General features: G+C 43.4%; 1 protein-coding gene across 1 annotated transcript in view; it reads right to left on the reverse strand.

Annotated features, from left to right (window-relative positions):
- Positions 1-15219, reverse strand: part of LOC135536546 (ABC transporter G family member 20-like) — a 73768-nt gene extending 58549 nt beyond the window's left edge. The window contains exons 1-4 of the mRNA XM_064962844.1: positions 15140-15219; positions 11780-11931; positions 3927-4086; positions 2152-2306 (exon numbers count right to left, since the gene is read on the reverse strand). Coding sequence (XP_064818916.1) covers positions 2152-2306; positions 3927-4086; positions 11780-11931; positions 15140-15217 — 545 coding nt within the window. The 5' untranslated portion in view covers positions 15218-15219. The remainder of the gene's footprint in view (positions 1-2151; positions 2307-3926; positions 4087-11779; positions 11932-15139) is intronic.
- Positions 15220-20661: the final 5442 nt, after the last annotated feature.

Raw genomic sequence — 20661 nt, forward strand, 5'->3', positions numbered from 1 at the left:
AGTGTAGAGACTATAGATGACTGGTATCAAGCTGGACAGAGTGTAGAGACTATAGATGACTGGTATCAAGCTGGACAGAGTTTAGAGACTATAGATGACTGGTATCAAGCTGGACAGAGTGTAGAGAATATAGATGACTGGTATCAAGCGGGACAGAGTGTAGAGACTATAGATGACTGGTATCAAGCTGGGCAGAGTGTAGAGACTATAGATGACTGGTATCAAGCTGGACAGAGTGTAGAGACTATAGATGACTGGTATCAAGCGGGACAGAGTGTAGAGACTATAGATGACTGTTATCAAGCTGGACAGAGTGTAGAGACTATAGATGACTGTTATCAAGCTGGACAGAGTGTAGAGACTATAGATGACTGTTATCAAGCTGGACAGAGTGAAGAGACTATAGATGACTGTTATCAAGCTGGACAGAGTGAAGAGACTATAGGTGACTGTTATCAAGCTGGACAGAGTGAAGAGACTATAGATGACTGTTATCAAGCTGGACAGAGTGAAGAGACTATAGATGACTGTTATCAAGCTGGACAGAGTGTAGAGACTATAGATGACTGTTATCAAGCTGGACAGAGTGAAGAGACTATAGATGACTGTTATCAAGCTGGACAGAGTGAAGAGACTATAGGTGACTGTTATCAAGCTGGACAGAGTGAAGAGACTATAGATGACTGTTATCAAGCTGGACAGAGTGAAGAGACTATAGATGACTGTTATCCAGCTGGACAGTGTGTAGAGACTATAGATGACTGTTATCAAGCTGGACAGAGTGTAGAGACTATAGATGACTGTTATCAAGCTGGACAGAGTGAAGAGACTATAGATGACTGTTATCAAGCTGGACAGAGTGAAGAGACTATAGATGACTGTTATCAAGCTGGACAGAGTGTAGAGACTATAGATGACTGTTATCTAGAGACTATAGATGACTGTTATCAAGCTGGACAGAGTGAAGAGACTATAGATGACTGTTATCAAGCTGGACAGAGTGTAGAGACTATAGATGACTGTTATCAAGCTGGACAGAGTGAAGAGACTATAGATGACTGTTATCAAGCTGGACAGAGTGTAGAGACTATAGATGACTGTTATCAAGCTGGACAGAGTGAAGAGACTATAGATGACTGTTATCAAGCTGGACAGAGTGTAGAGACCATAGATGACTGTTATCTCGAGACTATAGATGACTGTTATCCAGCTGGACATAGTGAAGAGGCTATAGATGACTGTTATCAAGCTGGACAGAGTGTAGAGATTATAGATGACTGTTATCAAGCTGGACAGAGTGTAGAGACTATAGATGACTGTTATCAAGCTGGACAGAGTGTAGAGGCTATAGATGACTGTTATCAAGCTGGACAGAGTGTAGAGACTATAGATGACTGTTATCAAGCTGGACAGAGTGAAGAGACTATAGATGACTGTTATCAAGCTGGACAGAGTGAAGAGACTATAGGTGACTGTTATCAAGCTGGACAGAGTGTAGAGACTATAGATGACTGTTATCAAGCTGGACAGAGTGTAGAGACTATAGATGACTGTTATCAAGCTGGACAGAGTGTAGAGACTATAGATGACTGTTATCTAGAGACTATAGATGACTGTTATCTAGAGACTATAGATGACTGTTATCAAGCTGGACAGAGTGAAGAGACTATAGATGACTGTTATCAAGCTGGACAGAGTGTAGAGACTATAGATGACTGTTATCTCGAGACTATAGATGACTGTTATCCAGCTGGACATAGTGAAGAGGCTATAGATGACTGTTATCAAGCTGGACAGAGTGTAGAGACTATAGATGACTGTTATCAAGCTGGACAGAGTGTAGAGACTATAGATGACTGTTATCAAGCTGGACAGAGTGTAGAGACTATATATGACTGTTATCAAGCTGGACAGAGTGAAGAGACTATAGATGACTGTTATCAAGCTGAACAGAGTGAAGAGACTATAGATGTAGGTACATTATCATTTACACATAGTTTCCATTTGGGTTTTGTTATTTGAATGTGTAGTGAGATTGTTTTCCCCCTAATTAAAACAAATAAATGAACAATGATATAAATCCAACCCATCCGTGGGCCATATTTAATGGCCCCTATGTTTGACACCACTGTGTTGACACGGTTGTGTTACCTGAGATTTCGGACTAGTTTGCTCTTCTGAGGTAGGTCCAGGAAGTCCACCAGGAAGTCCATGCGTGCCTGGGTGTCCGTAGATGACAGGCCGTGGATCCTTCCGAAGAACGTCAGGGTGTCACTGATGGTAAACTCATTGTACAACGCCAGGTCCTAAAGGAGAAACACAATGTTATGTCATGGTATGTGTTGTGTTGATAACAAATCAAACTTTATTTATACAGCACATTTATTACAAAGGTGAGAAAGGTAAAAACACTAAACGTTTTCTATACAAATTTTAAATGAAGATAGACAAGAACTAAATGACGAGACAAATTAAAATGGTGTGTTTTGCTACAGTATGTTATGTTGACATATCAGGTTGTCATGGTATTTATAGTCATATGTCAATACACTTCCATAGTGTCTAAAAGGTTAGGAGTCCATTTGGAACTGAGGTTTATGCATCTGTCAAATCAAATCAAATCTTATTTGTCACATGCTTCGTAAACAACAGGTGTAGACTAACAGTGAAATGCTCACTTATGGGGCCCTTCCCAACAATGCAGAGAGAAAAATAGAACAATTATAACACGAGGAATAAATACAATGAGTAACGATAATTTAGCTATATACACGGGGTTACCAATATCGGGTCGATGGGTAATTGAGGTAGATATGTACATATAGGTAGGGGTAAAGGGACTAGGCAACAGGATAGATAATAAACAGTAGCAGCAGCGTACATGATGAGTCAAAATAGTTAGTGAAAAAAGGGTCAATGCAGATTGTCCGGGTAGCAATTGGTAAACTATTTAACTAGTTAACTACTAACTAACTAGCAGTCTTATGGCTTTGGGGTAGCAGCTGTTCAGGGTCCTGTTGGTTCTAGACTTGGTGCATCGGCACCGCTTGCCTTGCGGTAGCAGAGAGAACAGTCTATGGCATGGGTGGCTGGAGTCTTTTACAATATTTAGGGTCTTCTTCTGACACCGCCTGGTATAGAGGTCCTGGATGGCAGGGAGCTCTGCCCCGGTGAAGTACTGGGACCGTCTGCACTACCCTCTGTAGTGCCTTGAGGTCGGATGCCAAGCAGTTGCCATACCAAGCAGTGATGCAACAAGTCAAGATGCTCTCAATGTTGCAGCTGTAGAACTTTTTGAGGATCTGAGGGCCCATGCTAAATATTATTAGCCTCCTGAGGGGAGAGAGGAGTTGTCGTGCCTTTTTCATGACTGTGTTGGTGTGTGTGGACCATAATTATTACTTAGTGACGCGGACACCAAGGAAATTGAAGCTCAGCACTCTATTTCCTGTAGTCCATTATCAGCTAATTTGTCTTGTTGACGTCGTCGTCGGTGATCAGGCCAACCACCGTTGTGTCGTCAGCAAACTTAATGATGGTGTTGGAGTCGTGCGCGGCCACGCAGGTGTGGGTGAACTGGAAGTACAGGAGGGGACTAAGCACGTACCCCTGAGGGACCCCCGTGTTGAGGATCAGTGTGGAGGATCAATGTGTTGTTACCTACCCTCACCACCTGGGGGCAGCCCATCAGGAAGTCCAGGATCCAGTTGCAGAGGGAGGTGTTCAGTCCCAGGGTCCTGAGCTTAGTGATGAACTTGGAGGGCTCTATGGTGTTGAACGCTGAGCTGTAGTCTATGAACAGCATTCTCACATAGGTGTTCCTCTTGTCCAGGTGGGAAAGTGCAGTGTGGAGTGCGATAGAGATTGCGTCATCTGTGAATCTATTTACCTGTGGTATGCTGTGTACCTATAAGTTAACAGTTTACCTGTGGCATGTACCCCACCATCCTCCCAGGGACCTGGTGACCAGGAAATGCGGGCGGCTTCCCCAACACGCTGATGTGCCCTCGGGAGATCTTCAGTGTTCCCACAATGCATTTCAACAGTGTGGTTTTCCCACACCCACTCGGACCCAGCAGGCCGTAGCTGTAAGATAACAGGAAGAACATTTGCACTAAATCATACATATTACTACAGTATGATAGTATAGTATGATAGTATGATACGATAGTATAGTGTGATAGTATAGTATGATAGTATAGTTTGATATGATAGTATAGTATGATAGTATATCATAGTATTATAGTATAGTATGATATGAAAGTAAAGTATGGCAGCATAGTAAGATATGATAGTATAGTATAGTATGATAGTATAGTATGATAGTATAGTATGATAGTATAGTATGATATGATAGTATAGTATGATAGTATAGTATGATATGATAGTATAGTATGATAGTATGATATGATAGTACAGTATGATAGTATAGTATGATATGATAGTATAGTACGATAGTATGATATGATAGTACAGTATGATAGTATAGTATGATATGATAGTATAGTATGATATGATAGTATGCTAGTATAGTATGATATGATAGTATAGTATGATAGTATAGTACGATAGTATGATAGTATAGTATGATATGATAGTATAGTATGATAGTATAGTATGATATGACAGTATAGTATGATATGATAGTATGATAGTATAGTATGATATGATAGTATAGTATGATAGTATAGTACGATAGTACGATATGATAGTATGATATGATAGTACAGTATGATAGTATAGTATGATACGATAGTATAGTACGATAGTATGATATGATAGTACAGTATGATAGTATAGTATGATATGATAGTATAGTATGATATGCTAGTATGATAGTATAGTATGATATGATAGTATAGTATGATAGTATAGTACGATAGTATGATATGATAGTACAGTATGATAGTATAGTATGATATGGTAGTATAGTATGATAGTATAGTACGATAGTATAGTATGATATGATAGTACAGTATGACAGTATAGTATGATATGATAGTACAGTATGATAGTATAGTATGATATGATAGTATAGTATGATATGATAGTACAGTATGACAGTATAGTACGATGGTATGATATGATAGTACAGTATGATAGTATAGTATGATATGATAGTATAGTATGATATGATAGTACAGTATGATAGTATAGTACGATAGTATGATATGATAGTATGATAGTATAGTATGATATGATAGTACAGTATGATAGTATAGTATGATATGATAGTACAGTATGATAGTATAGTATGATAGTATAGTATGATATGATAGTATAGTATGATAGTATAGTACGATAGTATGATATGATAGTATAGTATGCTATGATAGTACAGTATGATAGTATAGTATGATGTGATAGTATGATAGTATAGTATGATATGATAGTACATTATGATATGATAGTACAGTATGATAGTATTGTATGATATGATAGTATAGTATGATAGTATAGTATGATATGATAGTATGATATGTATAGAGTATGATAGTATAGTATGATATGATAGTACAGTATGATAGTATCGTATGATATGATAGTATTGACCGCTGGCTACGTCCCTTCCGTCTTCAAGAGAGCGAGAGTTGCACCCCTTCTGAAAAAACCTACACTCGATCCCTCCGATGTCAACAACTACAGACCAGTATCCCTTCTTTCTTTTCTCTCCAAAACTCTTGAACGTGCCGTCCTTGGCCAGCTCTCCCGCTATCTCTCTCAGAATGACCTTCTTGATCCAAATCAGTCAGGTTTCAAGACTAGTCATTCAACTGAGACTGCTCTTCTCTGTATCACGGAGGCGCTCCGCACTGCTAAAGCTAACTCTCTCTCCTCTGCTCTCATCCTTCTAGACCTATCGGCTGCCTTCGATACTGTGAACCATCAGATCCTCCTCTCCACCCTCTCCGAGTTGGGCATCTCCGGCGCGGCCCACGCTTGGATTGCGTCCTACCTGACAGGTCGCTCCTACCAGGTGGCGTGGCGAGAATCTGTCTCCTCACCACGCGCTCTCACCACTGGTGTCCCCCAGGGCTCTGTTCTAGGCCCTCTCCTATTCTCGCTATACACCAAGTCACTTGGCTCTGTCATAACCTCACATGGTCTCTCCTATCATTGCTATGCAGACGACACACAATTAATCTTCTCCTTTCCCCCTTCTGATGACCAGGTGGCGAATCGCATCTCTGCATGTCTGGCAGACATATCAGTGTGGATGACGGATCACCACCTCAAGCTGAACCTCGGCAAGACGGAGCTGCTCTTCCTCCCGGGGAAGGACTGCCCGTTCCATGATCTCGCCATCACGGTTGACAACTCCATTGTGTCCTCCTCCCAGAGCGCTAAGAACCTTGGCATGATCCTGGACAACACCCTGTCGTTCTCAACCAACATCATGGCGGTGGCCCGTTCCTGTAGGTTCATGCTCTACAACATCCGCAGAGTACGACCCTGCCTCACACAGGAAGCGGCGCAGGTCCTAATCCAGGCACTTGTCATCTCCCGTCTGGATTACTGCAACTCGCTGTTGGCTGGGCTCCCTGCCTGTGCCATTAAACCCCTACAACTCATCCAGAACGCCGCAGCCCGTCTGGTGTTCAACCTTCCCAAGTTCTCTCACGTCACCCCGCTCCTCCGCTCTCTCCACTGGCTTCCAGTTGAAGCTCACATCCGCTACAAGACTATGGTGCTTGCCTACGGAGCTGTGAGGGGAACGGCACCGCAGTACCTCCAGGCTCTGATCAGGCCCTACACCCAAACAAGGGCACTGCGTTCATCCACCTCTGGCCTGCTCGCCTCCCTACCACTGAGGAAGTACAGTTCCCGCTCAGCCCAGTCAAAACTGTTCGCTGCTCTGGCCCCCCAATGGTGGAACAAACTCCCTCACGACGCCAGGACAGCGGAGTCAATCACCACCTTCCGGAGACACCTGAAACCCCACCTCTTCAAGGAATACCTAGGATAGGATAAGTAATCCTTCTCACCCCCCCTTAAATGATTTAGATGCACTATTGTAAAGTGGCTGTTCCACTGGATGTCAGAAGGTGAATTCACCAATTTGTAAGTCGCTCTGGATAAGAGCGTCTGCTAAATGACTTAAATGTAAATCTAAATGTATATGATAGTATAGTATGATAGTATCGTATGATATGATAGTACAGTATGATATGATAGTATGATATGATAGTACAGTATGATAGTATCGCATGATATGATAGTATTGTATGATATGATAGTATAGTATGATAGTATCGTATGATATGATAGTATGATATGATAGTACAGTATGATATGATAGTATGATATGATAGTACAGTATGATAGTATCGTATGATATGATGGTACAGTATGATAGTATTGTATGATATGATAGTATAGTATGATAGTATCGTATGATATGATAGTATAGTATGGTAGTATATCATGGTTATCATGGTTATCATATTATGATATGCCAGTATAGTATGATATGATAGTATGATATAATAGTATGATAGTATAGTATGATAGTATAGTATGATATGATAGTATAGTATGATAGTATATCATGGTATATCATATTATGATAGTATGATATGCCAGTATAGTATGACAGTATAGTATGATAATATCGTATGATATGATACTATGGTAGTATATCATGGTATATCATATTATGATAGTATGATATGCCAGTATAGTATGATATGACAGTATGATAGTTCAGTATGTAATCTGTATATCTCAGTATGGTCTGACTCTTAAGCATAACTCACATAAAACTTCCAATGACATTGATGCATGATTCACGTGGGAATCCATGTTAAATGTAATTTATATATGCAAGAACCCAATTACATTGTCTACTTTATGTAAGGTTTAGATCAGGGGTATTCAACTCTGACCCTACGAGGTCCGGGAGCCTGCTGGTTTTCTGTTCTCCCTGATCATTAATTGCAAGGACCTGGTGTCCCAGGTCTAAATCAGTCTCTGATTAAAGTTCAGTTTGAAGGTAGAGTATCATTAGGTTTTAAGCAGAGTGCAAATGATACTGTGGAGAAATACAACACAGAATAACAGTACCGCACTGTAAAAAGAAACATATGTTGATTCAATATACTTTTGTAACGCTGCAAGAGGATTGTGAGTTTGTTCAACATGTTTGGCATATTGGCTGACCCTACAGAAATTCTCAAGTTGAATTGTATTTTCACTCAACTGTACATTTTAGGTTCAGTAAAAACATACAATTAAATCTGCGAATGTATTTGCATATTTCCCAGTGTGCCTTGCCTTTTCCAGTGAATTGTAGTTACCACCCATGACTGTATTTGTTAATGACAGAGACATGGTTGTTGAATGGCTTTCATTCCTGTACCCTTCACCAAGTGAATGTTATCTTTATAATTCTATTCTTTATGACCATAAATCATAATGCCTTCCAAGTTAAGTTACACCCTAACACAGTTGTTTGAAACTCCTGTTTTACACACCACATCAAGCCTGTAAGTAATATTATGCTGGCTTGAAAAGTGATGTGTAATTCCTATTAGAATCCAGCCAGAGTAAGGATATTCAACAACTGGAACTTTGAATTAATGCGCAACCTGCATTGAGGATGACTGCAGGGGTAGGGAAGATTATTGAGACCACCTAAATCATCTTACCTGGAACAGCCATCTCATTAACAGGTGCAACTACGAACAGATTGGATTGGTTTAGAAACATCTGTTATGTAATGTATGTTTGTGTAGCATAAAACTAATCCACCAACAACTGTGTGTGCTACATTAACAAAACAGGTATTGAAACAAACTATTCTGAAAATCAACCTGCAAGAGCATGGTGGGCAATATTGTAATGATGTGTGTGGTTTTGAGCAAACATGAATTAGTAATTTTACGAAACAAGCTTGTTCAAATGCAGCTCACTTCGAGCAGAGTGCAGTAAAACAAACTTTAACTCATTTGCTCAAATTCTTGTGCTTTTGAAGTCCACTCAACTCACAGAATAATGCAGATTAAGCAGTTGGCTGTGTGTGTGTGTGTGTGTGTGTGTGTGTGTGTGTGTGTGTGTGTGTGTGTGTGTGTGTGTGTGTGTGTGTGTGTGTGTGTGTGTGTGTGTGTGTGTGTGAGAGAGGGGGGGAACAGAGAGAAAGAAAAGGAAGGGAGAAAGAGAAACAAAAACAGACAAAGACAGAAAGACTAAGAGAGCGAGAGAAAGAGAGGAAAGAGAAAGATAGTTTCAACATCAACAAGAGGCTCTTCATTAAATACTGTAAATGTTATTTTACTGGGTTTTCTTAATCTATTTCTTATATTATTTTCTTTCTACAGTCCACCTTGTCACCCTACTCCTCCTTCTCTGAGTGTTTACCACCCTACTCCTCCTTCTCTGAGTGTTCACCACCCTACTCCTCCTCCTTCTCTGAGTGTTTACCACCCTACTCCTCCTTCTCTGAGTGTTCACCACCCTACTCCTCCTCATTCTCTGAGTGTTTACCACCCTACTCCTCCTCCTTCTCTGGGTGTTTACCACCTTGTCACCCTACTCCTCCTTCTCTGAGTGTTTACCACCCTACTCCTCCTTCTCTGAGTGTTTACCACCCTGTCACCCTACTCCTCCTCCTCTGAGTGTTTACCACCCTACTCCTCCTCTGAGTGTTTACCATCCTGTCACCCTACTCCTCCTCCTTCTCTGAGTGTTTACCACCCTACTCCTCCCCTGAGTGTTTACCACCCTGTCACCCTACTCCCCATCCTTCTCTGAGTGTTTACCACCCTACTCCTCCTCATTCTCTGAGTGTTTACCACCCTACTCCTCCTCCTTCTCTGGGTGTTTACCACCTTGTCACCCTACTCCTCCTCCTCTGAGTGTTTACCACCCTTCTCCTCCTTCTCTGAGTGTTTACCACCCTGTCACCCTACTCCTCCTTCTCTGAGTGTTTACCACCCTAATCCTCCTCCTTCTCTGAGTGTTTACCACCCTACTCCTCCTTCTCTGAGTGTTTACCACCCTACTCCTCCTTCTCTGAGTGTTTACCACCCTACTCCTCCTTCTCTGAGTGTTTACCACCCTACTCCTCCTCCTCTGAGTGTTTACCACCCTACTCCTCCTCATTCTCTGAGTGTTTACCACCCTACTCCTCCTCCTTCTCTGGGTGTTTACCACCTTGTCACCCTACTCCTCCTCCTCTGAGTGTTTACCACCCTTCTCCTCCTTCTCTGAGTGTTTACCACCCTGTCACCCTACTCCTCCTTCTCTGAGTGTTCACCTCCCTACTCCTCCTCCTCTGAGTGTTTACCACCCTACTCCTCCTCCTCTGAGTGTTCACCACCCTACTCCTCCTTCTCTGAGTGTTTACCACCCTGTCACCCTACTCCTCCTTCTCTGAGTGTTTACCACCCTGTCACCCTACTCCTCCTCCTCTGAGTGTTTACCACCCTACTCCTCCTTCTCTGAGTGTTTACCACCCTTCTCCTCCTTCTCTGAGTGTTTACCACCCTACTCTTCCTCCTTCTCTGAGTGTTTACCACCCTACTCCTCCTTCTCTGAGTGTTTACCACCCTACTCTTCCTTCTCTGAGTGTTTACCACCCTACTCCTCCTCCTTCTCTGAGTGTTTACCACCCTACTCCGCCTTCTCTGAGTGTTTACCACCCTACTCCCCCTCCTCTGAGTGTTCACCTCCCTACTCCTCCTCCTCTGAGTGTTTACCACCCTACTCCTCCTCCTCTGAGTGTTCACCACCCTACTCCTCCTTCTCTGAGTGTTTACCACCCTGTCACCCTACTCCTCCTTCTCTGAGTGTTTACCACCCTGTCACCCTACTCCTCCTCCTCTGAGTGTTTACCACCCTACTCCTCCTCCTTCTCTGACTGCTTACCACCCTACTCCTCCTTCTCTGAGTGTTTACCACCCTACTCCTCCTTCTCTGAGTGTTTACCTCCCTACTCCTCCTCCTCTGAGTGTTTACCACCCTACTCCTTCTCCTCTGAGTGTTCACCACCCTACTCCTCCTTCTCTGAGTGTTTACCACCCTGTCACCCTACTCCTCCTTCTCTGAGTGTTTACCACCCTACTCCCCCTTCTCTGAGTGTTCACCACCCTGTCGCCCTACTCTGGCTTTTCATTAGGTTCAGACCCAGGGCCCTTTGTAATGGAATCTGAGGCTCTGTGTAAATCAAATCTAATAGAGCTGTGTGTCAGTGGAGCTCACGTCACCTGCCACTAAGGGAGAGAGATGTTGAAACAACAATACTTTATAAGAAAGAGAATTGTGCTGAAGAGAAAGTATTCAGCTGTTACAACTGTCAAAGGACAATATTCAGCCACTACTGTTGAGGCAACAAACATTTCAGCTGTTAGGCTATCATCAGTGTGTGGACAAAAACACCATTACATATTAATAACATGTAAGATCATTACATATTAATAACATAAAAGACCATTACATATTAATAACATGTAAGACCAGCACATATTATTAACATGTAAGAACATTACATATTAATAACATGTAAGAACATTACATATTAATAACATGTAAGAACATTACATATTAATAACATGTAAGTCCATTACATATTAATACCATGTAAGTCCATTACTTATTAGCGATAGTAACATGCTCTGTCTTACTGCGGGGTGAAGTGGTGTTTTGACTTATCCTGGACACTCAGGACAACCTTTTCTGATTGAATACCCCACAGGGCAGTACGCACTACTGAGGTTAGTGTCATGGTGTAAGGTTAGGGTTAGGACTGGGTAAAGTTGTAGTGTCAATATGGTTTACTCACATCTGTCCCTGTGGCACGGTCAAGTTGAGATTACTCAGGACTTTGAGTTCCCCGTACGACCGACACACTTCCCGACACCGGATCGCCGAACCCCCCAGCCCTGGGGAGGGGGGAGGAGCTTCCTCGTCTGCCTTCATCCTTCCCTCCGCCAACTGGAAGAAGAAAAACAAGTTAAAAAAATCAATCACCCCTCTTCACAGCATTATGGCCCAGTGTTGTGATTAGGGTTTCTTTCCCAAAATTCCCATGTTTTCCAGAAACCCCAGTTAGAAGATTCATGGAATCAGGAAGGAATAGGCAGGAAATCCAGGAATCCTCCAACCAGGGTTTCATGAAAACCTGGGAATTTGGGGAAAGTTACCCGAATGTTGCAGCCCAAGTAGCAATTGAGGGAGAACAGCCGGGGCAGGACGTGAACCGGCGACTATGGTTACAGGGCAAGTGTTACTATTACCTATGCCATTAAGGGACTCGTTGCTGAAACAGACGCAGTAGCACATACAGGGAAAACACACCAGGCTGCGTTACAAAGGGCACAACCATATTCCAGACGTAGTGCACTACATTTGACCAGAGCCCATATAGGACCCTGGTCAAAAGTAGTGCACTATCTTTGGCCAGAGCCCATATAGGACCCTGGTCAAAAGTAGTGCATTATCTTTGGCCAGAGCTGGCCAGAGCCCATATAGGACCCTGGTCAAAAGTAGTGCACTATATGGAAAATTGGTTGTCATTTGGGATGCAGACCAACTAAGGACTTGCTCATTACGGACAACAGAATGTGAACTAAATGACATCTTCTCAGCAAGTCGCTGCCATGAATCTGTCTGTGTCATGTAGCAGACCTGTGTTGAAATATTATTTGAAAATCATTTGAAATGCTTTCTCTGTGCTTGATTTATCTTGCCTGGTTTAATGGGACCAATATAATAGTCCCACAACTGTAAACCCTGCCCATCTGGCACTCCAGGTAGGCTAAAGCAAACGATCAAAGTATTTGAGAGAGATCAAAACAGAATATGAACCCAGGTCTGGTGGTGGCGTGCCTGTAACTTGGCCTGCATTGAATCTAGGTCGTAGAGCAACCCACACTGGCACCCTATTCCCTACGTAGTGCACTACTTTTCACCAAGGCCCATAGGGATATAGTGGTCTATATAGGGAATAGGGTACCATTTGGGACGCACCCTGGGTCAAAATCATCTTTAATCCCTGCCTCCTGTCTCCTGTTTCATTCTCCCTTTCTCTGTGTTGGCGTCCCTTGTTTGTCTCCCTTTCTCTGTGCTGGCTTCCCCTGTTTCATTCTCCCTTTCTCTAGGTTGGCTTCCCCTGTTTCATTCTCCATTTCTCTGTGTTGGCTTCCCTTGTTTGTCTCCCTTTCTCTGTGTTGGCTTCCCCTGTTTCATTCTCCCTTTCTCTGTGTTGGCTTCCCCTGTTTCATTCTCCCTTTCTCTGTGCTGGCTTCCCTGTTTCATTCTCCCTTTCTCTGTGTTGGCTTCCCCTGTTTCATTCTCCCTTTCTCTGTGTTGGCTTCCCTTGTTTGTCTCCCTTTCTCTGTGTTGGCTTCCCGTTCTCCCTCACATAATCCAGCATCTTTCATTCCACCGTTGGGAGATTAGAGGGAAACCACTCCGTAATCTGACTCATTCGATCAAGGTCACCTTCTTTGACACAATGCCACATGGCAGCATATGTACAGACCTGTACTATCGTTATAATAGTAATAGCCAGGACACTGTTGTGCTGTAATAACGTTGTAATATAGGATATTGATAAGTGACACATTATAAAGCACATCTACACAGACAGACGTATTCATTCACTGTAAGGGAATTTGTCCATGGTTCTTTTCTTTCTGCTTGAAGTTCAACGTTTTTATTAATCAAATTGCAGACCGCAAATGATCTGAAATACTTGATATTAACAGATTAAAGACTCCAGTTCAAGTTTAAAGCTCCATAAAAATAAGATTTTTTTTTTTAAAGTATCATTTGAGCCATCCAACAAGATGTTGAAGTAAACTACTGTGTTCACCTGATTACTTTAAATTAAGAAAATAAATTGAAGCCAGGTAGGCTACATTTGATGCTAACGACGAGTGTCACACCGATTTGTCGTTATTATATCAGATACCCACTGATACTGTACTATACGTTTAACCTACCTAATCTTTGAAAGAGGGACAATCACAAACTATATAAAAACACGAAAACTCAAGCTGAATGCTTAATTTAGCCAACTAGGAATAACAGCTTGTCCAACATTGTGACAGAGACTCACCTGAAATAGTCCTTCTCCCCAAGGAGACGTTTAGTAGCCTACTGGGGATGAAGAGCAACAATGTAGCCACCTGCACTGTAGTCTGTGTGTGTCTGCCTAGCCAACGGTGTAGGTAGGTTATATTGCAACGTGGTAGAGCAGGTTGGGTTTCGAGAAGGGAGAAGTCTCTCTCTGGAACACATGCACCTCTTATTCTACTACTAAATTACATTAACAGAGAATTAGCGAGACAAATGATAAACTAGAAAAACAAACCACGACACTCCTACCACGACACCTTCCTATGATTTTCTTCAGTTTAGGTGGCCTATATACGGCAGCGGGACTCCCATCGTAAGAAACGGAGCAGCCATATATTCTGTTGGAACTGGAACAGCAAATTCATTTATAGGCGCAATAACATTCCAACTGGTGCCGGTTCGCTCTTTCGTGAATCAACAGTGCATTTATCCAAAGCTAATTTAGCCCATCTGCTATCATCACAATCCGATACAGAATATAGAACAAGCGTTCGCTCTCCAATCATCTTGTAGACAAAAAACTACCTTACAGAGAGCCTGACAACTTCCGCTTCACTGCACCTCCAAAACGGAGCGTTTCGGACTCTGTCGGTTCGCCCAACTAGCGCATTTATCCTACAATTGACCATGAATTCGGCAGCGAAAGCGTCATGCATGCATGACCTGTGATGCGTGTTGGTGCCTGGCTATTTTTATACATCGGTTGGCTCCATGCCGGTATAGACAGCTGCTAGGTTTTCACGTCATTTCAAATCAATGCTTCTTTTATAAACGCCGCAGTGCACTTCCACTCTGCACCAGACATTCCATTTTATGCCCACAGGAACGGAATTCAAACACGCGTCTCCTTTTATTCCATCACTATATTTTCCCACATCCTAAGGATGTCCCTGTTTACTGGGCCTATGGTGCTTTTTTCTGGAATGCTAATTGTCTATGGAGTTATTTCAGCATATACATATCAGCGTTAGCCGTATTGCATTGTCAGATCTTCCATAAAACACCTCACTAAATAATGCCCCCATGTATCCAGCTTTGCCGGTTTACAAACGTTGCATACCTGCTCCTCCATCTCGGTGCATTCGGGCGGTCCTCCTGTCGTCGCAGCATCACCCGCGGCTGCTGCCTCAGAGGCCATGGTCGTCGGTTGGCGGGAGATGCATCCAGCCTCAGCTCCCCAGCAGATGGCCTCACTAAAATCAATAGGCTACTATCTCCATCTACTGGTGAAGGAAAGGAACTATAGGAAAGTTGTCTGAAAACAGACCAATACTTTGTTTTATTAGCAAGCATCAAATGCAAACAATACAGGCAATCATACAAACATGTAAAACATGTTCAGTAACATCTGACCACACAAAACAGAGACAATTAATTTACATAATATCAACAGAAAAGTGCCTTAGGCCAAATTAATTAAGATTATGTGTCCGAAAATTTCAGATGAGACAATACTTTTTCCAATGGGAGTAACAAAATAAAAAGGTGTGCATCAACTATATCGTTTTTGGTCATGCCTGTCTAAACCGCCCCTCTGTGTGACGGGGACTTCCCGTGAGGGTTGGTGGGATGTCTCTCAACCGGAGGTGTGTCTTCAGTAGGGAGGGAAGAGGAAGCTGCTGCACCACATCGGTCTGCAGCAGAACCACTGAACCCAACTCTTCCCTGACCCGCACAGCCTGCAGAGATGAGAGAGGCTACACACTCTAGATAGAGACAGAGAGAGAGGACACACACACACACACACACTTTGGAATTCAAATATGTCACACTAAATAGCATCTGCTGAATGACAAAAATGTAATGTGTAAATGTTATTGTGTGTTACCTAGCCTTCACAGGGCTACCCCTGCCCCTCCAACCTAACCTTCACAGGGCTACCCCTGCCCCTCCAACCTAACCTTCACAGGGCTACCCCTGCCCCTCCAACCTAACCTTCACAGGGCTACCCCTGCCCCTCCAACCTAACCTTCACAGGGCTACCCCTGCCCCTCTAACCTAACCTTCACAGGGCTACCCCAGCCCCTCCGACCTAGCCTTCACAGGGCTACCCCTGCACCTCCATCCTAGCCTTCACAGGGCTACAGCTGCCCTTCCAATTACCCTTCACAGGGCTACCCCTGCTGCTCTGGTCTGGAGAGGCTCCCGCTTGGCTGCTCTGGTCTGGAGAGGCTCCCGCTCGGCTGCTCTGGTCTGGAGAGGCTCCTGCTCGGCTGCTCTGGTCTGGGTATGCCCCTGTGTTTGAGGATATACTGCATCTCTGATTCACAACAGGTCAGAATGTAGAACCATATCTGTTCTGTGTGTGTGTGTGTGTGTGTGTGTGTGTGTGTGTGTGTGTGTGTGTGTGTGTGTGTGTGTGTGTGTGTGTGTGTGTGTGTGTGTGTGTGTGTGTGTATATATGTCTGTTTACCTTAAGAGCAGCCTGATGAGGGCAGGATCTCTTGGAGCCACAGTGTCTTGTGTATGTTCCGTTGACCTCTCCCCCTTCCCGAACCAGCAACTCCACCATATCTGTGTGTCCAGCGTCTACAGCTACACAGACCATCCAATAACATTTGGTGTAAAACTTCTAAGAAGGTTGACGAAGTCCTTCTGTTGTGTGTGTGTTACCTGAGTATAGAGGACAGGACACAGAGAGGCCGTCAGCTGGCTTGTTCGGGGTCAGCGTCTGTTTCAAGGAGTTGGACCACATCCAGGTGTCCATTCTGAGCAGCCATGTACCGCGCCGACTGACCCGCATCTGTCAGAGGGGTCACGTAGGCAAGGCAACCAAGGGAAGAGCTTGCTGCACCGAGCCAATGGAAAGAGGATCCTCTTTAGCTTATTGAGGTGCACTTCCAGGTGCCAAGTAGGCTTGGGCGGTGTGTTGTATACCGGGGTATTTGGAAAAAGCCACGGGATGTTTGTTTTTTAAATACCATCGTAACTATTTATTTGAAGTTTATTTTAAAACATTTGAATATTTGTATCTACTTTTTAAGTAAATACCTGCGGTCAACTTGTGCAAAACATTAGGAGATGAAGAAGATCAAGTTGTTCACTTCAACTGTCACAATGTTTCACTATGAAGCTTACCGGGCGTCCCCAGTCATATGCTGTTTGTTTACTCACTGTCGTGCAGCAGAGGCCAGCAGTATGCCACCCTGTAGCCCACTGCTGTTTGTTTACTCACTGTCGTGCAGCAGAGGCCAGCAGCATGCCACCCTGTAGCCCACTGCTGTTTGTTTACTCACTGTCGTGCAGCAGAGGCCAGCAGCATGCCACCCTGTAGCCCACTGCTGTTTGTTTACTCACTGTCGTGCAGCAGAGGCCAGCAGCATGCCACCCTGTAGCCCACTGCTGTTTGTTTACTCACTGTCGTGCAGCAGAGGCCAGCAGCATGCCACCCTGTAGCCCACTGCTGTTTGTTTACTCACTGTCGTGCAGCAGAGGCCAGCAGCATGCCACCCTGTAGCCCACTGCTGTTTGTTTACTCACTGTCGTGCAGCAGAGGCCAGCAGCATGCCACCCTGTAGCCCACTGCTGTTTGTTTACTCACTGTCGTGCAGCAGAGGCCAGCAGCATGCCACCCTCTATCCCACTGCTGTTTGTTTACTCACTGTCGTGCAGCAGAGGCCAGCAGCATGCCACCCTGTAGCCCACTGCTGTTTGTTTACTCACTGTCGTGCAGCAGAGGCCAGCAGCATGCCACCCTGTAGCCCACTGCTGTTTGTTTACTCACTGTCGTGCAGCAGAGGCCAGCAGCATGTCACCCTGTATCCCACTGCTGTTTGTTTACTCACTGTCGTGCAGCAGAGGCCAGCAGCATGCCACCCTGTAGCCCACTGCTGTTTGTTTACTCACTGTTGTTCAGCAGAGGCCAGCAGCATGTCACCCTGTAGCCCACTGCTGTTTGTTTACTCACTGTCGTGCAGCAGAGGCCAGCAGCATGTCACCCTGTATCCCACTGCTGTTTGTTTACTCACTGTCGTGCAGCAGACGCCAGCAGCATGCCACCCTGTATCCCACTGCTGTTTGTTTACTCACTGTCGTGCAGCAGAGGCCAGCAGCATGCCACCCTGTATCCCACTGCTGTTTGTTTACTCACTGTCGTGCAGCAGAGGCCAGCAGCATGCCACCCTGTGTCCCACTGCTGTTTGTTTACTCACTGTTGTTCAGCAGAGGCCAGCAGCATGTCACCCTGTAGCCCACTGCTGTTTGTTTACTCACTGTCGTGCAACAGAGGCCAGCAGCATGCCACCCTGTGTCCCACTGCTGTTTGTTTACTCACTGTCGTGCAGCAGAGGCCAGCAGCATGTCACCCTGTAGCCCACTGCTGTTTGTTTACTCACTGTCGTGCAGCAGAGGCCAGCAGCATGCCACCCTGTATCCCACTGCTGTTTGCAGGGTCAGTCCCTGGATGGGAGAACAGATGCTGCTGGAAGTGGTGTCGGAGGGCCAGTAGGAGGCACTCTTTCCTCTGGTCTAACAAATTGGTCAATAAAGATTCAATGGCATTTATTGTAAGAGTAGGGGTGATAACCCTGGTGTCCTGGCTAAATTCCCCATCTGGCCCTCATACCATCATGGACACCTAATCATCCCCAGCTTCCAATTGGCTCATTCATCTTCCCTGTAACTATTGGGTGGAATGAGATGTTCGATGACCAGATGTCCACATACACAACCAAAAGTAAGTGTTTAGCTTCCTCCAAAAATACACGTTTTTGTGTGTATTTAACGTATCTCAATTAACAATATTTTAAATAGGTCCAAATCCAGGCTCCAGTCCACATTTCTGGCTCCAACCTACACTAAACCACATAACATCACTAATAACATTACTGTTATTCTCCATGCTTCTTAAATTATTCAACTTCTTCCCAGTTGCCAGGACAACAAACTGCTTATTTGTAGTCTGATATGCCTAGTTGTCTTTTTAATTTTATTGTAAAAAAAAACAATATATAAAAACAAACAGAGTACACAACAGAGTATCCAAACATAACAAACAGTCAGAGTAATGCAGCCCATACATTATGTCAACACCTTGTTACTACATTCAACCTTTTGGTTTGTGTTTGTTATCAACAGAGTATCCAAACATAACAAACAGTCAGAGTAATGCAGCCCATACATTATGTCAACACCTTGTTACTACATTCAACCTTTTGGTTGTGTGTGTTATCAGAAGAAGAAATGTTCTTTATATATTGTTCAATTTCATTCCAAAAATAGTAAAGAGGTTTTTGTCATTTACATTTATGAATATGGAATTGAGATAAAATACCAATGAGGTTGATTTAAGAAGAAAGATTTTGCTATACTTTTAAAACCAAATATCACATTTTCTAGTAGAAGGGAAAATGTTTATGATCGAAAACAATCTCCAGATATCTTGCCACAGCTTCCTGGTATAAGAGCAATACCAAACTAAATGTGAAGCAGTCTCCTGTTGGTCATCACAGAAGGTAATGTTGGTCATTACAGAAGGTCATGTTGGTCATGACAGAAGGTAGGTCATTACAGAAGGTCATGTTGGTCATTACAGAAGGTCATGTTGGTAATGTCGATCAATACAGAAGGTCATGTCGGTCATCACAAAAGGTAATGTTGGTCATTACAGAAGGTAGGTAATTACAGAATGTAATGTTGGTCATCACAGAAGGCCATGTTGGTCATCACAGAAGGTAATGTTGGTCATGACAGAAGATAATGTTGTTCATCACAGAGGGTAATGTTGGTCATTACAGAAGGTCATGTTGGTCATTACAGAAGGTCATGTTGGTAATGTCGGTCAATACAGAAGGTAATGTTTTTCATCACAAAAGGTAATGCTGTTCATCACAGAAGGTAATGTTGGTCATTACAGAAGGTAGGTCATTACAGAAGGTCATGTTTTTCATCACAAAAGGTCATGTTGGTCATTACAGAAGGTAATGTTGGTCATCACAGAAGGTCATGTTGGTCATTACAGAAGGTAATGTTGGTCATTACAGAAGGTCATGTTGGTCATCACAGAAGGTCATGTTGGTCATCACAGAAGGTAATGTTGGTCATTACAGAAGGTCATGTTGGTCATTACAGAAGGTAGGTCATTACAGAAGGTAGGTCATTACAGAAGGTCATGTTGGTCATTACAGAAGGTCATGTTGGTCATTACAGAAGGTCATGTTGGTCATTACAGAAGGTCATGTTGGTCATTATTAGAAGGTAATGTTGGTCATTACAGAAGGTAGGTCATTACAGAAGGTCATGTTGGTCATTACAGAAGGCGATGTTGTTAATGTCGGTCATCACAGAAGGTAATGTTGGTAATGTCGGTCATTTCAGAAGGTAGTGTTGATCATCACAGAAGGTCATGTTGGTCATCACAGAAGGTAATGTTGGTCATTACAGAAGGTAATGTTGGTCATTACAGAAGTTAATGTTGATAATGTCAGTCATTTCAGAAGGTAGTGTTGATCATCACAGAAGGTCATGTTGGCCACCACAGAAGGTAATGTTGGTCATTACAGAAGGTACAAGAAACATCAATGTATTTTATAAACTTCAAGATCATGTTTAGTAGGGCAGCACTTGTGGATTCATTTATATTAA

Source organism: Oncorhynchus masou, unplaced genomic scaffold (genome assembly GCF_036934945.1).
Source record: "Oncorhynchus masou masou isolate Uvic2021 unplaced genomic scaffold, UVic_Omas_1.1 unplaced_scaffold_631, whole genome shotgun sequence".
NCBI lineage: Eukaryota > Metazoa > Chordata > Actinopteri > Salmoniformes > Salmonidae > Oncorhynchus > Oncorhynchus masou.